This window comes from Sebastes umbrosus, chromosome 13 (assembly GCF_015220745.1).
Source record: "Sebastes umbrosus isolate fSebUmb1 chromosome 13, fSebUmb1.pri, whole genome shotgun sequence".
Lineage (NCBI taxonomy): Eukaryota > Metazoa > Chordata > Actinopteri > Perciformes > Sebastidae > Sebastes > Sebastes umbrosus.
The window spans coordinates 5,976,905-5,998,627 of NC_051281.1; the positions used below are offsets into that span (position 1 = coordinate 5,976,905).

At 41.1% G+C, this 21,723-nt stretch overlaps 1 protein-coding gene across 2 annotated transcripts in view; it reads left to right on the plus strand.

Moving 5' to 3' along the window:
* The first annotated feature begins 470 nt into the window (after positions 1-470).
* ankrd44 (ankyrin repeat domain 44) overlaps positions 471-21,723 on the plus strand; it is a 36,154-nt gene continuing 14,901 nt past the window's right edge. Inside the window, exons 1-11 of one of the 2 annotated variants that reach the window (XM_037790133.1) lie at positions 471-1,074; positions 11,567-11,650; positions 13,802-13,880; positions 14,546-14,616; positions 15,805-16,005; positions 16,522-16,609; positions 16,844-16,986; positions 17,998-18,210; positions 18,406-18,484; positions 18,573-18,687; positions 18,783-18,865. In XM_037790133.1, the coding sequence (XP_037646061.1) occupies positions 1,048-1,074; positions 11,567-11,650; positions 13,802-13,880; positions 14,546-14,616; positions 15,805-16,005; positions 16,522-16,609; positions 16,844-16,986; positions 17,998-18,210; positions 18,406-18,484; positions 18,573-18,687; positions 18,783-18,865 (1,183 nt within the window). In that variant the 5' untranslated portion in view covers positions 471-1,047. The remainder of the gene's footprint in view (positions 1,075-11,566; positions 11,651-13,801; positions 13,881-14,545; positions 14,617-15,804; positions 16,006-16,521; positions 16,610-16,843; positions 16,987-17,997; positions 18,211-18,405; positions 18,485-18,572; positions 18,688-18,782; positions 18,866-21,723) is intronic. The other variant, XM_037790135.1, reaches the window with a different exon arrangement.

The following is a 21,723-nucleotide window of genomic DNA, read 5'->3' on the forward strand; positions in this document are numbered from 1 at the left end:
TTTTTGGCCAACTTCATTCCAACTCATTACCACAAGTTTTACACTTTTTTGTGAATTCATGGTCAATAAACCTAATTTATATGAAATTAAACCTCATTTTTTTTAGGAAAAAAATGCAGAAATTATGAATTATTTGGACTATACTCAAAATTGGAGGAATAATGTTGATGGATTATCACACACCGGTAATATGTCAAAGTTCAGTCAGAATATTACAAATATCATAATGTAAAAAAAATGTTTAATGACAAAATTGACCCGGGAACACCACAGGTGCTATAATTTTTTGCAAAGACCATATAAGGGAACCATCCATGTAATTTTGGGGCAATTAGGTAAAAGACATCCATATTTATGATATAATGAAGTTTGAAAATGGGTCAAATTTGACCCAAAGACAACAGGAGGGTTAAAGAGGTTAAAGTTATCCCCTGTGTGTCCAGAGGAGGGCAGCAGCAGCTGTGCAGGAGGCTGCTTGGTCTGTTGTTGATGCTGAGGAAGCTGCTCCTCCACTTCTGCATCTGAGAGGAGGAGGAGGAGGAGGAGGAGGAGGAAGAGGAGAGACGAGGCTCCAACTTCCTGTGTGATCTGCTGTTCAGCTGAGTTCAGCCTGGCTGCCTCTCCGGGAGGCTTGTGGCTCTGCAGAAGAACCGGGGAGGAGGAAGAGGCTTTCTGTGGTGAATGTATGGCTCCCTGAGGACGCCTGGAAGCTCCACCAGCAGCAGCAGCAGCACCACCACTACCAGCACCAAGCTGAGGCCATACATGTGTCTTGTTTTGGGTCAGTGCCTCGGAGCGGCCGCCTCGGCTCAGCAGCAGCAGCGACGCCGCAGATAGTGTGAGTAGGAGCGGGTCTGTTGGCTGCTGGCTGCTCAGCCTCGGCCTTCATCACCATCACCCGGCCTGAGAGGAGCTATACGAGGAGCTGCTGCTAGCCGGAAGTCCTGAGAAAAGGAGGAGGTGTGCAGCAGCATCTTAGCCGTGCATGGTGCTGCGGTGTCGGGAGGAGAGTGGATGAGCAGCCGGAGCTGACCCAGACACCCAGAGATGGCTGTCCTCAAACTGGCCGACCAGGTACAACCTAGCTGGTAGCTTTAGCATGCAAACACTCCATCACATCACACTGCTGGTTGCTGTTTAGTGTCTTTGTGTTGGCTCAGCTGAGATACAAATAAACCACATTAATTACTTCTGCAGACTGAGCATAGAATATAAACATAAAAACAAAAAAAATGCCTTTTAAAATGAGACACTTCAAATTAATAACACTTCCTGCTCAGTGTCCTTCCTCAAAGCATCACAGCTGCACAAATATCCTCATTCATGTGGATTTATCTGCAGCTAAATGTTCATGACTCCATAGTGCTGCAATGTGTTTCAGAAATGCATGCAAATGCAATTAATATGTGATACGATTTCATGCCAAGGAGATATATTTGAGCTTTTGATTGCATCACATGATGCTCCTCTGCAGAGTTTCAGTCTCATTTTTACAGTAAAATAAACAAAAAGTCCTTAAATTGTGCACAAAATATTGAGATTTGAACATGCACATCTCTGTTGTTTGCTCTGGAGCTTTTTGATTGTATCACATGATGCTCCTCAGCAGTTTCAGTCTCAATTTCACCTTCTGCAAAGCATCACAGCTGCACAAATATCCTCATTAATGTGGATTTATCTGCAGCTAAATGCAGTGTTCATGACTCCATCCATAGTGCTGAGATGTGTTGTAGAAATGCATGTGACAGACTTCTCCAAATGCATGAAAATACATGCACATAATATGTGATAAGATGTCATGCCAAGGAGACATATTTGAGAAACAACCTCACCTCAAGGTCTATTTGAGCTTTTGATTGTATCATATGATGCTCCACAGTAGATTTTCAATTTCACTTTTACATTAAAATTAACAAAAAGTTCTTAAATTGTGCACTAAAATTGAACATGTATTTATCTCTGTTGTCTGCTGAAGAAGATTGTGTGACATAGTCAAAAGCTCACACATTAATCTTCTTCAGACTGAGCATAGAATATAAACATAAAAACTAAAAAAATGTCAGTGTTCCTTTAAAATGAGCACTTCACATAACACTTCCTGCTCGGCGTCCTTCTTCCGCAAAGCATCACAGCTGCACAAATATATACTCATTAATGTGGATTTATCTGCAGCTAAATGCAGCGTTCATGACTCCATCCATAGTGCTGAAATGTGTTGCAGAAATGCATGACCTCCAAATGCATGAAAATACAATTAATATGTGATAAGATTTCATGCCAAGGAGACATATTTGAGCTTTTGATTGTATCACATGATGCTCCTCAACAGAGTTTCAGTTTCATTTTTACACTATAATAAACAAAAAGTCCTTAAATTGTGCACAAAATATTGAGATTTGAACATGCACATCTCTGTTGTTTGCTCTGGAGCTTTTTGATTGTATCACATGATGCTCCTCAGCAGAGTTTCAGTCTCACTTTTATGCTAACATAAACAAAAAGTCCTTAAAGTGTGCACTAAAATTGATCTCTGTCGTTTGCTGAAGAAGATTGTGTGACATAGTCGAAAGCTCCAGAACAGCTACTAAATGGATCTTATGGCAAAGATTGTATAGTCAAGGTCAAGAGTGAACTTTCAAGCTCACATATCTGAAAGGGTTTAGATCAGAGGTGCCACAGGCCAAAAGTAAACACCTATTGTATTGTTAAGATGCAACTAGGATCCCCAGTTCCCCTAATTATTGAATATTATTTTAGCTTTTACAAAGTTAACCCCTTAAAACCCACCTGCTGATTACAATTTCCAGTAATACCCAATTTCTGTATGCAGAAATATTCAAACACACCATTTTTAGAGAAGGGGATAATAACATATTTATATTGCATTAAAAAAAACTGCATGTTTTTGCCCCAAACTGCATGTGATTATCATAAAGTGGGCATGTCTGTAAAGGGGAGACTCGTGGGTACCCATAGAACCCATTTTCATTCACATATCTTGATGTCAGAGGTCAAGGGACCTCTTTGAAAATGGCCATGCCAGTTTTTCCTCGCTAAAATTTAGTGTAACTTTGGAACGTTATTTAGCGTTCTTCCCGACAAGCATGGCTGGTACCAATTTCTTAGGTTCTAGTTTTGTATGATATCGATACCGATTCCAATACCTAGCTAATGAAGCTAGAAATAAATAACAATTCTGTATTCTTTTAGCTGTCTCCTCAGTGGACAGCCTGGGAGCTGATTTGTCCTGCAGGGTGCAATATTCAAACACCCTGCTATGCTACTGCCACACCTCCAAACGGAAGCCTTACATACAGGACATATCGCCCGTTTTACCCGTTGGATTTTACACTGTGAAATAAATATTGCCAAGTGGCTGACATTTTCGTCGCTCTGACTACCGTTAACCCTCTTTGTTGTTTGCTATCGTCACGTGACAAACTACCTGCAATCAGTTCTTCTTCTTCACTGCTCTAAAACAGTAGTTGCCAGTGGTAGCCATGATACTTCCAGGGCGACAGCACAGTGAAGGCTACTGTTATGGAGCGGCGAAGAAGAAGCATTGGTTATCCGGTTAAACAAGTTGATTTTTTTTCTGGGTTAATAAATTATAGTATTGGATCAGTGAATAGACTGGCGTACTCGCCGATACCCGAACCCAAATTTTAGGCAGTATCAGACTCATTGTAACGTATCGGAACAACTCTAAAAAGTCAACTTTTCATGGTGTCCATGGCTTTGTGATGATGCAGCTGACCCAAGAGGCCTTTTTAAATAGTTTTTTTAGCTGAAGAAGTAGAAGGATTTTCTCAACACATAGAGGAACACTTCATCATTCAGTTTATCGCAAACATTCAACACATCTGGTGGTTTTCACTGGACAGGAAGGGATGAAAAATTGTAATCTGAAAAGTAACTAAAGCTGTCAGACAAATGTAGTGGAGTAAAAAGTACAACATTAACCTCTGAGATGTAGTGGAGTAGAAGTTTAAAGTTACATAAAATCGTACATTCTTAAGTAAAGCACAAGTACTTCAGAGTTGTACTTCAGAGTTATACTTCAGTACAGAACTTGAGCTGGCATGTGAAGAGAAGGAAGCCTGAAATGAAAAACACTGAGACATGCTGGTAGAAATCCCTGATCTGACTCAGTGTCGTCAGTCCAGTCATATCAGATCTGTCGTTAACTTCAAGGAAGGGAAGAGCATTTTTTTTTTTTTTTTATGTAACTCAGAACTGAGGGACTTCCTGTTATTTTCAGACAACATGCTGATGATGATGATAACTGGATGCCTCCACTCAGCACACAGCTCAGTCAGTGGCTTATAGATTTTTTTTTTTCTCGCTGTCTTTAGTCATGTGCTGATCAAGAGTGGGTCACATGAAAATCTGCTATTGTTGGATCCTTTTTTACAACCTATGATAGTAAATTATGCCCAGCTTGTTTGTCCAGAGGTCAAAGGTCAATCTGGTGAAAAGACTTAAAGGTCTAAACAGGTTTTGTGCAGTTCTAATGTTTTAGTCTTTATAGATAGCACAAATTGTTGATGTATTTTTGTTAAACTGTATTTACTCAAGTACTGTAGTGTTAGTACGATTTAGAGATAGTTGTACTTTACATGAGTATCTCCGTTTTACTACTTTAAACTTCTACTCCGCTACATTTTGGGGGAAAATATTGTACTTTTTACTCCACAACATTTGTCTGACAGCTTTAGTTACTTTGTAGATTTTGATTATTAGCTTGTATGTATAAGTTTTATTATATCTATGCATTGAGATGCTTTGTTGCTCCCTCCAGTACTGTCCGTGGTATAATAAATCAAAATACAACAAAGAAAATGAACAACGTAGATAAGATATGTGCACATATGTATGAAATATAGTCCTAATTAATATAAGATGCAGATAATATTATAGATTAAACTACTCAGCAGTATATTACTATATTAATAAGTTAGTTAATGCAACATTAAAGTGATGAACACATTAATGCATCAATAATTATAATCCAGTATATATAATATACATTATTCTGAAATAGGCCATTCTGCATAATGAGTACTTCTACTTTTGGTATATTTTTGATGCTAATACTTTCGTACTTATACTTAAATAAGGGTTGGAATGCAGGACAGAGTATTTCTGTGATATTGATGCTACTTTTAATAACTTTTTTTCATATTTGCTCAATGTCCTCCTGTGCTCCATAATGGTATTTGCAAGATTTCACAGTGCCTGAAGGAGAACAATCAGTCATGTGAAATGTGCAGTCAGTATGCCAAAAGTACCAGGATGTTCTAATGCATCCGGCTGCATTTTGCAGTATGCAAGCCAGCCTGCTTTTCTGGATTTTTTGGACCCACAATCCTCTGCACAGCGGATATATGAGCAAGGGGGTCTAAGTTCAAGGTGTAATGTTCTGAAGAAGTAGTATGTCCCAACTGTATGGAACAGTACGTACTGAAAGTAGAAAGAAAAAGTATGCGATTTGGAACTTAGACAAAGTTTATGACCCGGCTGCCATGTTTGAAACAGTTGAGGAAGTACCGCCTACCAGCCGGAGCAAACTTTCTCATTTTACAGCTAAACAGTGCACTACAAGATGTTTCTGAAAACATTTGAGATGAGAAATAGACATTAACGTAACAGAATATTGATTCATATTTGATCAGCGCTGCCTAGTTTGACCGTTTGATCGGAGTTCACAAGTGCAGCAGTGATTGACAGCTGCTGTAGAGACTCCTCCGCTGTGATTGGTTGTTTTCTTCGGACACGTTGAAATCTTGCGAACGCCATTAGGAGCACTAAAAGGAGGCAGAGGAACCTGATTTATGAACTATTGTCAGGATACAGTGACAGTTTGAGTAAATATAACAAAGTTACCGACTGTAGCTTTAAGTAAAAGATCTGAGTACTTCTTCCACCACTGATTTTCTCCTATCTTTAATGGTAGTAATGTATGCATGCATTTAAACATCATCTTTCCACCAAACAGAACACAAAGGAAGCACAGGAAGTTGTTGACTTTTGACTTTCCGGTCGCGAGTGTGCCTCTATAGTGGATGTGCGCACGCTTATCAGATTTCCTGTGTTTTTTCTCCCCTATCCTGGTTTTTGACATTGGCTTGCTCTATTGTCCCCTGTGTCTGTTTAAGGCAGGTGAAACATTCAGTCTGAGTGGGAGACTGAGGGGAATAATAACATGCAGAAATCGTGGGGGTTTTGATTTTGCACATTACTCGTCGACCCTGAGGGGGAAGCAGATGAGCCAGTTAGAGGCCTCGGTCGCCTCAGGCATCACAGGAAGAGATGGAGGGAGACACAAAACAGGATGTACACAATGTGTGTGTGTGTGTGCTTCGGACATGACGTTTATGTGTGTGTGTTTGTAATATAAGCAGAGGTAATCTGATGGAGGAAGTTTAAGATAAGAAAGAAAGAGAGAGTGGAGGATAGAAGGGGAAATCTGTAGGTCCTGAATCAGTTTCTCAGAGAACTAGTAGTGACAGGAGCATGTTGACACCTTCTCATCTATTGGTTATTAATGAGGTTTGGTAGTTGTGTTCAGCAGAAATGTTTCTTGGTGTTACTGTGTGGAAATATGCATGTGAGACCTCTTATGTTTGAGATCGTGTCAGATAGCCTGCAGGAGTGTTGGTGGAGCCCGACTGAGAATATCAGCAGACCAGAATAGAGAGCTGAAGTCATGATGTCACTTCCTGTTTAGCCTCTCTTCCACTAGCTTCTGTTACTCAATGCAAATCCTCATTCAGCGTTTCATTTATCAGACTTTTAATGAAAAAATGAAGCATATTCTTTGGTGGTTACTAAAAAATACTGCACTTTTTTAACCCAGAGGAAATATTAATAAAGCCGGGGAGGGTGTTGCTTTTTTTCTCCTGCTCTGTTACTAGTGTACTTAAAGGGGTAGTTCTGGTGTTTTGAAGTGTTGTATGAGGTACTTATCCATAGTCGGTATGTTACCTACAGTAGATGACGGTCGGCACGCCCCCAGTTTGGAGAATCAGACAGGAGTTACCACATGGAAGCAAAGTAATGTACTGCTGTGGACGGGGCCAGCAGCAAAACCTATTTTAGCCACCTAAAAGAAAGGCCAATCTAAAAAAATCAATATTGGTTTAAGTGTACTCTATATTTACAGTATTTTCACATCTTTAACTTGCCATCAGACAGCCCTTTCCGACGGGGAACTCAAGCTGTTGTTTCCATCTATGCTCTCGTAAAAGCCACCAGACTCCATTGAAAAAAACTTGACTTTTACCTCGCAGAACACACAGGGTTGCTGGTCTACCGCTGCATTGATTGGTTTGTTTTTTTGTGCTATTTTGTGACTTTGGTGAATCCGAACTAACTAATGTCACTCAACAGTAAAAACAAACTAACCGATCGAGGCAGCGGTAGACCAGCAACCCCCCTCCCCTGTTCTGAGAGGTAAAATTACTGTTTTTTTCAGTGGAGTCTGGTGGCTTTAGCGAGAGCATAGATAATAGCTAGGATAACTAATCACCTAAATAACTAGGTAATACACTGACTATGGATAAGTACCTCATACAACCCCACTTCAAAACGCCCAAACTATCCCTTTAACGGATTACGTTAGAACAGACAAATACACCGTTAAATACATTTTCACACTTTTATTCTTGTGTTTAGCTAAAAAAAAAAACACCACCCTCCAAATTCTTTGCATGCCTACCTTCATAATTTAGAAAAATTGACAGACCTGTAGTGCCTTGTTATGGTTGCTAAACTGTGACTGGACAGTTGCTGTTTTTTCGGATAGTTTTTACCAAATGGTCAGTTGTTTATCACAGAAATATGTGTTTAATATGCTGGATTTTGTATGAATATTTGAAAATTTTCTTGATTCAGATTGAATAAGGTTTTTAGTGTTTTTTAATTGTATTTATAGTATCTTAATTGTTATTACAGACTACTGCTCAACGAGTACTGGTAATTGTTCTGTCTTTAATTGTGAAGTTAATTGCTCAACTGTAAAATACACCTGCCCAAAGCATATTTTTATTATGTCTTTTAAAAGTCTTTGATAGATCGTTTCCAACTGTTAATGGCAATACAAAAACAAATCAGATTTTTATTATTCCAAATTATTTTATCGGCCTTAAGAAAACCCCCAGCATCGGTCGGTGTGTCGGTGTGTCGGTGGGTCGGTGTGTCCGTGCTGGTATGTGTTCGAGGAAATGTTCTCATTCATGCTCACACTCCCTAAATCTCTTTCCTTTCTTGTGCCAGCACCAGTCTCCCCGAGTCCCCATGGCGATCACAGACTCAGCGCTGTGACAAGGGACCGCTGCCAGCTGAGATTTAGTGCGAGTGTAGACGTGAATGTGTATGTGTGTGTGTGTGTGTGTAGTGCATGTGGAGCACTTAGAAAGAACGGCATAGCTAAAGAGGCCATATGCTGCCAAGCGTTGGCTGGCTGGCTGCTTCTTTAAAGGCACAGCCCCCCACTTCTCCAGCTGGGGCCTGGTTCACTACTCTCTCTCTCTCTACCCTAAATGTGTCCTCCCTCCTTCCATCTCTTATCACTCCGCCTCAAGTAAACACTGATTAAACCTGAATCACTACTTAACAGCTTTGAACTTGAATGAAAATGTGGTTAATCACCAAGAGGAGAAAATGGCGAGGAAGACGGGACAATCGTTTCATTTTCTGTCACCCACGTTATTCTTCGTTTGCTACTTTTACTTTAAGTTAAAGATCTCAGTTGTTCTTCCACCTCTGGAATTTTCACCGAGGGAAAAAGTGACGGTTCTCCCTCCTGTTCAACCAGTTTGACCTCCAGGGGAACGTCAAGGTGTTGACTCTGAAACACGCTGAAGTGTCACAGAAGTCCTGGTCACATTCGTACTCTTAGGTCATTTTTTCTTTTCACATTTTATTCATGTCATTAAGCAAGACAGGATTACACAATGAAATGTAGTTATAGTCCTCTAGAGTCAAATATTTAGATTAGAATAGAATATAAAGAATAAAATAAGACAGAACACACATACATAAAGTAGCATTAAAGGAAGAAATAAAAAGGAAACTTATATTTACAAGTAACATATACAGTTATGCAGTGATGGAATGTAACTAAGTACATTTACAAAAGTACTGTTCTGTGAGGTACTTGTACTTTACTTGAAAATTTCCATTTTATGCTACTTTATACTTGTACTACATTTCAGAGGCAAATATTGTACTTTTCACACCACCACATTTATCTAATACCTTTAGTACTTTCCAGATACAGATTATTAATACAAAATATAACCAACTAATGAATTATGATGTAATATTATTAGGGCTGTCAATCGATTAGAATATTTAATCGCATAATTGTCCATAGTGAATCACATTTTTTTATCTGTTCAAAATGTACCTTAAAGGGAGATTTGTCAAGTATTTAATACGCTTATTAACATGGGAGTGGGCAAATATGCTGCTTTATGCAAATGTATGTATATATTTATTATTGTAAATCATTTAACAACACAAAATAATGACAAATATTGTCCAGAAACCCTCACAGGTACTGCATTTAGCATAACACATATGCTCAAATCATAACAAACTGTAGCCCAACAGGCAACAACAGCTGTCAGTGTGTCAGTGTGCTGACTTGACTATGACTTGCCACAAACTGCATGTGATTATCATAAAGTGGGCATGTCTGTAAAGGGGAGACTCGTGGGTACCCATAGAACCCATTTACATTCACATATCTGGAGGTCAGAGGTCAAGGGACCCCTTTGAAAATGGACATGACAAATTTTCCTCACCAAAATGTAGCATTAGTTTGGAGCGTTATTTAACCTCCTTCACGACAAGCTACTATGACATGGTTAATTTGCGTTAAGAATTATTATTGCGTTACCTTTGACAGCCCCAATTATTATAGGTTAAGCTACATATTTGTATTTAAAATGAGCTCCAGCTTTATCAGCTGCAACATTAAATTGATGAACGCATTAATGTACACTCAAACTGATATTGATTTATGTAGGTGGGCGGCGTGGGCCTTTTGTTTCAGGTGGCTAAAATACATTGTGCTGCTGGCCCCCGTCCACAGCAGTGCATTGATTTGCTCCAGTGTCTGTACTCCTGTCTGCTTCTCTAAACTCCAAGTACCTCATACAACCCCACTTCACAACACCCAAACTATCCCTTTTTTTTTTTTTTTTTTTTAAAGTTATTTTTTTGGGGGCATTTTCCATTTTTATTGAGGACAGTGGATAGAGTCTTGAAAGGGGGGAGAGAGAGAGTGGATGCGGAAAGGGCCACTGGCCGAATTCGAACCCGGGCCGCCGCGGTCAGGACCAAGCCTTAATACATGGACGCCCGCTCTACCAACTGAGCTAACCCAGGCGCCCAAACTATCCCTTTAATGAAGGAAAGAAGAAAAACCTAAATTTAACAGCTGATTCCAAACTTTTAGAATTTTGTCAAATAAAGAAAAGGTGTAGTTTATTATTAGAACAACAGGAAACATATCAAACGACCCCTGCCTGCACTTAAAGGTTACCTGGGTAACCTATGGTGTGATGATGTGGCAATACACCAGAATTCAAGGGAGGGGAAAAAAAAAAAGTTCATACGAGGAAGTGGTATCATTTCTTTCGTACATGTGTGCAGAGTTTCTTAAAGCAGAAGTGAAACGCTGCTCTGTGGTTCCTCTCTCGTGTTTCTGAGAAGGAGAGACTGTGCAACAGGAAGTGAGGCAGGAGGCACACAGGAAGTGAAGTGAGGCCTCGCTCTGTCAGATCTGATTCATCAGTAACCTGCAGCCTACATGTCGGCCTCTGACATCGACTTTTAGTGTTTTAAATAATCAATATAGCTGACGTTTTAAAGCACCATACCAGTGATTTATATCATGTTACAGTAGTTAAGTAAATGTACTTAGTTACATTCCACCACTGCTGACATGTTGTTGGCCTCCCTCATGTTGCACTGCAGGCTTTTTTTCTTTACCCACGCTCTCTGTATGTGTGTTTAAGGCCTCTATTTACCTCATATCTGTGATCTGGTAAAGAAAATACGGGCTTCAGAGACATGACCTCCATTCAGTGCCCTTCATTAAAGCCCTTTTCTCTGCACACACATTTTATTTTTATGATTTGTATCTGCAAAGAATCTTCTGGTGGACAAACGTTTTGGTCATGTCTACATATAAGAAGAAGCGTCACTGATAAAAATAGTCCTGTTTGGTATTAAGAACATTTTTGTATACAGTGTATAGTAGGCTGCAGTCTCGTTGTAGCTCACGCTTTTGTAAACACAGGAGCTTAAAGTCAAGCAGCTGCTCCCACACACACACACACACACACACACACACACACACACACGCACACCAAGTTATATACCGTGGGAAGGATCATACTCGTCCTCCTCTTGCTGCCTAACATGTAGTTTCGTCACGTTGTCTCTCTGATGAATTCCCCGCCTGTTTAAACTGATCATGTGTATTTTATGCATGTCTGACATGTTGTCTCTGGTCATGTGTTGAATGTTCTGTCCTCTTTCTTCTCCTCAGCCTCCTCTCATCCAGGCGATCTTCAGCGGAGACCCTGAAGAGATTCGTATGCTCATATACAAGTCTGAAGACATCAATGCTCTGGTGAGGACACAGACACACATATAAAGTGTCTACATCAAGACAGATGTGTCAGATACGTAGACTGTATATATAGATGGACGACGTGTCACCACTTCCTCCCACTGTACAAAAGTGATCTCAAAATATTAATATTACACAGACTTGTGGTGATTATGGAAAGTTAAAGCTACATCTCCTCTCTCGTACAATTCCCGAACCTCTGGCTGTGACTACTTCACTCAGATCAGCTGTCAGTCATGACATGACAGTTTTTTCACTTTTCCTCCTACAAATTTCTTCCAGTCTTTTTAAAAAAATCTTGTTTAAAATATCTTTTTTAATGAGCCCATGAAAGTTCTTAATCTCTTGTTGGATTTTTTTGCGGCAATGCGCTGCATTCTGTTTAAGGCGCCCTGTGTAGTTTTCTTGTAAACAGACTAAAGTTATGTTTTCGAAGTCTAACAAATGTGCATCCTTCCTTATTTAACATCTGCAAATCCTGCATTGTTTACATCCATGTTTACTAGCTCTCCTTCTTCACTTCCTTTGCTGTATGCATTCTAGGGATGACACGAGAACCGATACTTTGGTTCCATATCAATGCCAAAATTTTGAAAACGTGATGGTACTCGTTTTTCTACAATACCGCAGTACCAACAGCCGCTTGTATTTATACCATTTTTATAGCCTTAAGTCAGTGTAAACATCTGATGCACAGTTGATCCTTGTACTACACCATAATAGATTGAGGTATTCTTTAAAACTCTGCATAATTCTTTATCATCATATGTAATTTGATGCACATCCAGATTTACACGCAGATTCCTTTTTGCATCTCTGCTCAAAGTCAGGTTTTGGGAAAGCAAAAAACCCGGCGTCGTCTTCAGGCCCTGCTTCCTGTTGTAGCGTGCACCCAAGGGTGAGCGGAGGAGGGCCACGGGTCAAGAGTCAGTGAAGCCAAAGTTCAGCGCATTTGTTTATTTACATCATATGAGTATAGATCCATTACATGTCTGTACCCGGGCAGCACAGGATGTGGGCTCTTTGCTGTATTTAGTCTCCTGGTTGCAGGACTCACGTCCCACGTCACCGTCATTGTCCACTCTGGATGTGTTTGTGTTGGAGAGGCTGCAGTCGGTCCAGTCACATGGACATGTGGGGTGGTCTGGGCTGGTCTTGAGCTGACTGAGTGGAACAATGGATGTGTTGACAGACACTGAATGGCCCCGTCACTGATCCTCAGCTCATCATCTGTGAGCTGATATCACAGCCTCCTCTGTTCAGTGTCGTGGTCGACTCATCGTGGATTACTAATATGTAAAAATTCCCACCCATTTTTTGTCTGAGGTGCCGGGGAGCTCCAGCTCTAATTTGAGAAAAAATTGGGGAATCTAAAAGTGTTGCTTTGATGAGATATCATATTTGAACTTGTATAAAAATAGAATAACTGCAGCTGCTGTTGTATCAAGGTTGAGACCATAGACTGTATATAAGTAATTAGACAGACACCACATCCCCTATTTAGTGCATACAAGCTGCTCTCAGTGAAGTAGCCGCGAAGCCGGAGGCTCGGGGAATGTACGATATGGGAGATGTAACTTTAACTTTCCATAACCACCACAAGTCTGTGTCATAGAACGTGTGTCAATTTGATCATAAATGTTGTTATATAGAGACATTATGGTTAGTTGTAGTAGTCTTTTCTTGCCAAACAGCTACTGTGGTGCTAACGTTGCAGCTATGTGGATCACACTAACAAGACACGGCCGTGCTTGACTCGTGATTGGCTCGGGTGGGTTTGTGTGGGCGGGACCTTGATACAGCACCTCCACCTCCAGATTAGTACTGCGCAGACTCTGGCTCCAAATGATGTTAAAATCTCAATATGGCAGCTCGGGCAGCTGCTCCGAGTTGCTCCTGTATCCGGTGTTGTGTGGAGTCCTGTTTCCCGTCGATATGTGTTTCCCCCCCACCTAAATGTGAACCAACCCTTATCCCTAACCCTAACTACTATCATTTTAACAGGAGGGAAACACTATTCAGCGGGGGAACAGACTTAAACATAACATGGGGATATTTTGGCTTCTATATGTGCAGGATATGGTTGAAACCCTACCCTACCTTTCCAATATTACTAGCTACATGTACCAACTGACTGTGTTCCTCCCTCAGGATTCAGAGAAGCGCACCCCGCTGCATGCAGCGGCCTTCCTGGGCGATGCTGAGATCACAGAGCTCCTCATCCTCTCTGGTAAAATATCTTCCTCTCGTTTCTGTCTCTCTCTGAGTTTTCATCTTCCATCTTACTTTCTTGTTTCCACAGAAAAGTGCCTGCAAATTTGCTACTTTACATACAAACTATTATATACAAATATTTTGTCATTGTCAACAAATCTCATCACAATACCCAAACCGCTTCAACAAAGAATGATCAGTTATAAGTGTATAAGGATATTTGTTGAGGTTATCAACAGAAAAAGAGTAACGTAGGCCCATATGAAGATAGGAGATGGACAGGATGGTGGTGGTGGACTAAAGCCAGCAGGTGGTTGATAGAAACAATTGGTTTTCATGTTCTCATATCACTAGCCTTATCCTTTAGATATAGGATTTACATCTTAATTTAGGAAAGGTTTCCATTTCTGGAGCACTTATCTTGATATGAGGATTCACACCAGTCATACAGGCCCTCTAATATGTCAGCAGTTACTCTTTCACTAATTCTTTAGTAATGAAAATGCAATTTTTTCCAGTTTTTTTTCACTCAATTTGGCATTAAAACGTTCTTTCATGGTCTTAAATGTTAGTAGATGAAACTACTGACTAGGACTATGTGTCCTACCAACTGTTATTTTTATGCATGTAGCTACGAGTGTAAACTTGACTTTCCTCTTTCTGCCCTGTGTGCTTCTGCAGGGGCTCGGGTCAACGCCAAAGATAATATGTGGCTCACCCCCCTCCATCGCGCTGTGGCTTCTCGGAGCGAGGTGAGCACAAACACACCCACACACCTACTGAGTCCAAATCCTTTCTTCTTCCCGAAACAACGACAACTTCCTGCAGCGCAGCGAGAGATCCTCATTATGACACAGGTGTCAAGGAGCTAAACTGCACCTAGCGGTATTTACCTGAAAACAGGCCGACATGCACACTCATCATTTCTCAGCCTCTGCCAGCGCGTCTCACACACTACTCTCAGACCGCAAGGGACGGCTTTACGTTCGCAAGCGTTGAGAATCTGGGTCAAAGCAGTTAATCAGGTGTCATCACTCCCAGTGCCCAAACAGGTAATTCAACATGGCTGCCATACCTGGATGATGCATTTTAGTGCTGTAGACATGGCGTCATAAACATCCAGGGCTTTTTACCAGTTAGTTTGCATTGCAGGAATATATTAAGTAGTTGAAGGCTGCGTAAATCATGACTTTCTGTTTTTGACAGTATGAGAGCAGGTTTCGTTGCTCGCTGTTACCTCACAGATGATATAGACATACTAAACATGATCATATTTTACACTTTCTCTTTTATTCATATCATCTGCCTCACTTGAACTCAACACAGTTGATTTAGGTTCCCAATTAATCTCCATTTTTTACGTATAATTGAATCACAATAGTCAGGGGGGGGGCATTTTTCACTTTTTTCTTCCAGTTGTGCTTCTTGTAGTCTCGAGAAATGTGTCAGTGACATCGTTTACACAAAATATGCCCACTTTATGATGATCACATGCAGTTTAGGGGCAAGTCATAGTCAAGTCAGCACACTGACACACTGACAGCTGTTGTTGCCTGTTGGGCTGCAGTTTGCCATGTTATGATTTGAGCATATTTGTTATGCTAAATGCAGTACCTGTGAGGGTTTCTGGACAATATTTGTCATTGTTTTGTGTTGTTACTTGATTTCCAATAATAAATATATACATGCATTTGCATAAAGCAGCATATTTGCCCACTCCCATGTTGATAAGAGTATTAAATACTTGACAAATCTCTCCTTAAGGTACATTTTGAACCGATAAAAAATGTGCGATTAATCACGATTTATCTATGGACAATCGTGATTAATCGCGATTAAATATTTGAATTGATTGACACACCTTATATAGATATTTTTCAAGGTATTGTATCAAAGTAAAACTAATCTATAAAAATAATTAATTTGATTTCCTTCCTTAGGAGGCTGTGCGAGTTTTGATCCGCCACTCGGCCGACGTGAACGCCCGGGACAAGAACTGGCAGACGCCGCTGCATGTTGCTGCAGCCAATAACGCGCTGCGATGCGCAGAGGTCATCATCCCACTGCTGAGTAGCGTCAACGTGTCGGACCGCGGCGGACGCACCGCCCTGCATCATGCCGCCCTCAACGGCCACACCGAGGTACTGCAGACACTGACTGACTTCATAATTTGCTGCAGCACACTGAATCCTGCTCCAGCATATTGGTGTAGTTCACCACTAAGCAGGCGGTGATGTAACCGTCCTTTGTGCTCGGATAGCTCGGAAACAGGTGGGCGAGTGCAGCTGTGTCATTAGTGGGTTGTTCATTTTGAAACGCTCTTTTTTTTCTTACATGGGATCATTCACAAATGTGCTGAGTCTAAAATTAACAATGAGAGGCGGCAGATTTCTGGAGCCAAACTGAATGAACGACTTCTTCTATTTATGCCCAACACACTCTCTCTCCAGAGTGTTTATGCAACAGCTGAGCCAAGTGATGAGATATATTTACAATGCTGTTGTGTAAAGACCATCACCCACACACACACCCCCCCACACACACACACACACACACACACACACACACACACACACACACACACACATATAAACATACAAACACAAATATATCTCTCTCTGATATTACCCACTAACTTCCCCTCCTCCCTCTGTCAGATGGTAAACCTCCTCCTCGCTAAAGGAGCCAACATCAACGCCTTCGATAAGAAAGATGGCCGAGCGCTGCACTGGGCAGCTTTCATGGGTAAGAGACAAAGACGTTTGTTAAAGACATCTCACATAAGTAGATTATTCTGAGTCACCTAATAGTGGAATTACCTATTCATCAGAGCTGGAAACAAGACACAACATAACACTTTGCAAAGTTATCATGACAGATTGAAACATGCATTACAGAAAACAAATGTAGTTAGGATTCCTCCTTGTTTTTTTTTTTGCCCACGGTTTGTGTCCTCTGGTGCCCCCCTTCCCCCTGCAGGTCATTTGGATGTGGCGTGTCTGCTGGTGAGTCAGGGGGCGGAGATCAGCTGTAAGGACAAACGGGGATACACTCCCCTCCACACGGCGGCCTCCAGTGGGCAGATCGCCGTGGTCAAACACCTGCTGAACCTGGCTGTGGAGGTCAGGACACACACACACACCCACACATACACATTTGTCTCTCTATACTTGTGAGGGCCCTCCATTGACATCATGCATTTCCTAGACCAGGGGTCTGCAACCTGTGACTCTTAAGCCCCTCTCCAGTGGCTCACTGTGGATTTTTAAAAATGGAAATGAATAACTGTTTTGGTTTACATTTTCATTTTTATTTATCATTCTTGTAGGTACATGGTACGACGGTACGACGGAGTATTAGGGCCACATTAAGGGAAAATAAATAAATCTGAGATTTCGAGAATAAAGTCATAATATTCTGAGAATAAAGTCAGAAGTTTACGGGGAAAAAGTAGTAGTATTATGAGTTAAAGTCATAATATTATAAAGTAGTAGTTTTACGTGTTATTTTCTTTTTTTCTTGTTAAGTTATGACTTTATTCTGGAAATCTCAGTTTTTTTCCCTCAATTTGGCCCTAATACTCCGTAGTACATTTGCACTTTGGCCCTCACTGCATTAGACTTATATATTATATACTTAGACTATAGGCTGTGTTACCTTTATCACAATGCTTAAATATTTTGCGTTTCCAGACAGATTGTTTTTTGTTTTTTTGCCTTAAATGGCTCTTTTGATAGTAAAGGTTGCTGACCCCTGGTCTAACCCCTTACCCTGACCTTAGCCATCACAAACTAAACTCTAACTTGAAGCTTAAAACCAGGTCTGAACCCTCAAACAGCCCTTTGAAGGTCTGTCCCAAAGTGAGGTCCTCACTTTCCAAAAATGTCCTCACTCCCAACGTCTTAAACTGAAATTGGTCCTCACAAAGATAGATGTACGAGTAGGCACACCCAGACTGTCTCAGCCTGCAGCTGCTTCACACATAACTCCCACACTCAACAACACGTTCTCCATGTTGAATTAGCACTGATTATGTAGCTTACTCATTTACAAACTCAACACACACACACACACACGTACGTGAACATAATAATAATAATAATAATAATGTCTTGTTTTCACTCTGACAACAGATAGATGAGTCCAATGCATTTGGGAACACGGCACTCCACGTGGCCTGCTTCAACGGACAGGACGCCGTCGTCAGCGAGCTGATCGATTACGGCGCCAACGTCAGCCAGGCCAACAACAAGGGCTTCACCCCGCTGCACTTTGCCGCCGCCTCCACACATGGAGCGCTCTGTCTGGAGTTCCTGGTCAACAACGGGGCTGATGTCAACGTACAGGTACGCCGGCTGCAATTTGCGTGTTATGCATTGTCAAATTAATTGTGTAAGGAAAGAATATGTCGATAAATAAGACCATAATTGAGATGATTAATATCTCCCACAATGGTTATACTTATTGCTTGTGTGTTTCTCAAACTTAAATCAACGTTTCACATTAAAACCTGAAGATCTGTCGTTTTATTTCTTCTTCAGAGTCGTGACGGAAAGAGTCCTCTTCACATGACGGCAGTTCATGGACGCTTCACTCGCTCACAGACCCTCATCCAGAATGGTGAGACCACTTTATGCTTGTTTTCTCTCTCTTAAAGTTACACCTGTTGCATATTCTCCCTATTAATAAATTAACTGTTTAATTTCAGGTGGGGAGATCGACTGTGTGGACAAGGACGGGAACACTCCTCTCCACATCGCTGCCCGCTTCGGTCATGAACTCCTCATCAACACGCTCATCACCAGCGGAGCAGACTGCACAAGGTTTGTTTGTTCACAGACGTTTGGGTTAAATTATTACAACGACGAGGTATCTGGTAAATTATACTGTTGTTTCTTTTGTGCATCTTTCTCCAAAGGCGAGGAGTCCACGACATGTTCCCTCTCCATCTGGCTGCCTTGAACGCTCACTCTGACTGCTGCAGGAAGCTGCTGTCCTCAGGTGAACTAAGAAACTAGTTGTAGATTTAGTTTCCTAATCAAACTTGCAACTTTTGCTTGCTTCCTCACTAAAAAGAGAGTACTATCCTTTACTGCCTTAACTTTAATTGGTGTTAAGTTCTTGTGTGTTTTAGCAGAATACACTCCAGTTTATTAGGTACACAGCTGTCATACACTTTTGTCTCTATTCTAAAACATTAACTTATTAAACAGTGGGCTTTTTATGCCACCGCGCCGGCGACAGCTCTGGCCGAAGGTGTTATGTTTTCGGTTGTCTGTACGTCCATCCCATTGTCATGATGCCTGAAGGGAATTTCTTCAATTTGGTACAAGCATCCACTTGGACTCCAGGATGAACTGATTAGATCATAGAACGTATATCGCCAAGAAATGAAAGTCAGTTGTTTGTTCCATTGCAACATCAGCGCCCAGCAGCAAAGCTAGGCTTCTGCCATTTTGGACTGAAAGCGACTAACGGATGCCAATAAAACGTCTGCCTAAAAAGAGCCATACAAAAGTAAAACAAAAATATTTCTATTCTATTGTCATATTCTATATATATAAAATATTATAAATATAAAAAGCATTTTCAGTCCAACATGGGTGAGTTTTGTCTCTTTGCTTCGATACTCTTTGATTGGATTTTCGTGGTCAAAGGTCAAGGTCACTGTGACCTCACGTCCGTCCCGTTCTCATGATATCTCAGGAACTCCTTGAGCGAATTTCTTCAAATTTGGCACAAACATCCACTTGGACTCAAGGATGAACTGATTAGATTTGGGTGGTAAAAAGGCCAAGGTCACTGTGACCTCACAAACGTTTTTGGCCATAACTCAAGAATGAATTCAAATGCTAAATATTCTAACATTTGTTTGTCAAATTGGGACAATTTGACAAACAAATGTCAAACAGGATAAAATGATGTAGTGATGACATTTTGGACAGACATGGATGTAAACTGTAACTTGACTGGTTGGCGGAGGCATACAACTGCGAGGTGGTAAAAAATAGCTGATATTTCTGAGAGCACTTGAATCATCACTTTCACTACGTGGCTATGTGATGATTCAGAGTGTATTTTACCCCAACACCATCTTCAAGTGTAGATTCTTTCAGGGAGGTTTGGGCCTGGTTGTTTTTCTTGCTCCCAGTGGTGAATTCCTCCACAAGCACACGTATTCAGCTCCGGCCAAATTCAAGTCACAATGTTCCAGAAACAAGACAAGGCCTCACTGAGTCTAATTACTCACTGATGGGACCGCTCTCCCTCTGGAAACGAGCGTATTATTCTGTTGAATTCTCCTCTTAGAGCAATCACACTGGTGGTTGATATCTTGTTTGCATCTGAAAAGTTTTGCTTTCGGCAATGAAATAATTTGTCTCATCCCATTTCCCTATTTTGTCAGTTTCTTGACAAGGAAATTAGATTAACATTAAACAAATGTGAATAGCAGAAAGACAGCAATCCTTTTTGGCGCTTTTGTCTAGAGGCATGCAGCAGGATGAAACTCTTCATGTGGCTCTGCTGAGTTGCTGTATTGAACAACAAAGAAGTCATTTACATGTGCTTGAGCCATGCGCAGCTGCAGTGTTGCGTCTGGTCCGGACTGTTGTGAGCAGGAGTGGTGCTGAGCTTTTGTATTTTGTTGCACTCGGGAGCTAAATCAGGAGCTAAAAGTCCCTTTTTACATCTGAAGAACCATGAAGATTAGGCAAATTCTAACGATAAAGGATTTATAAAGCCACGGCACAAGACGACAACACAGCCATCGTGTTGTTCTTTGTAATGTGCGACTCGACAGTGATGTTACAAATACATTCACGTGGTAGTTAATTTTATCCTTGAACTGCATTCAACCTCTGTAGGAACAAAAGCTAGATGCGAGGAATGCTAAAAAAAAAATGTCAGCATAGCATGTGTTGTCGGGGTGTAGTCTGAAGAGTTGAGGGTTTGAATGGATGTTTTGTGTACATGCAGGCCAAGCGCCTGTCTGCAAAGTATGGAAGATCTGCTGACTGTTTTCTGGTTATTCTCATGATTCAGCACATAACCACACTGAAACAATTATTCAAACTAGAAGGGCACATGGAGAGCGCAGACCTACGCCAAGGCCGTTTTCATAGATGAAAAATAGTGCGTGTATGCGCCTCGTGATTCGGATCCGCTCCACAATATAGTGGATACTTCCTTGGCCAATGCAATACCCTTCCACCAAGTTTCATGAAAATCGGGCTGGTCGTTTTTTCGTAATCCTGCTGACAAACAGTCAAACAAACCAACAAACAGAACCGAAAAACATCCCCTCCTTGGTGGAGGTAGTAAAGAAGGTGCACTCTGTGGTCAGCTTCCCATCTGTTGTAAACGTGTTGTATTTGGTACAGCAGACTCCTCACTAATTGTTCCTGGACCATCAGAAAGTCCTGCCTCGGGAACAGGGAGGTTTTGTTACTTAGGGCAGGAACTTTGGCCCAGTTACAAAACTGAAACCGAGATCTTGCAGTTGAAAGGTTTTTGCAAGGGTTGGACGACATTGTCTCAAAAAAATATAATGGTATTGCATGGTATTTTTGTAATAACAACATGTATGACAACATGATAAAACCCTGAACAATACCATGGAAAAATCTACATTGTTTGGTTGTTTAGACCTAATAGTGTAAGCGTAATTATATCCACATCACATTTATGTAAAAGATATCAACGAAAAGGGTAATGCCTGCACGCTAGTGAATGCGCAAGTCGACCTACAACCCACAAGCTGTGTTGCTTGAGTCCACTTGTCTCCTGTGTCCTTGTCTCAGAGTTGGCAGTTTTCGGGTGTGGTTCGTATCGGTTGATTAACACATATTTTTGCGGGC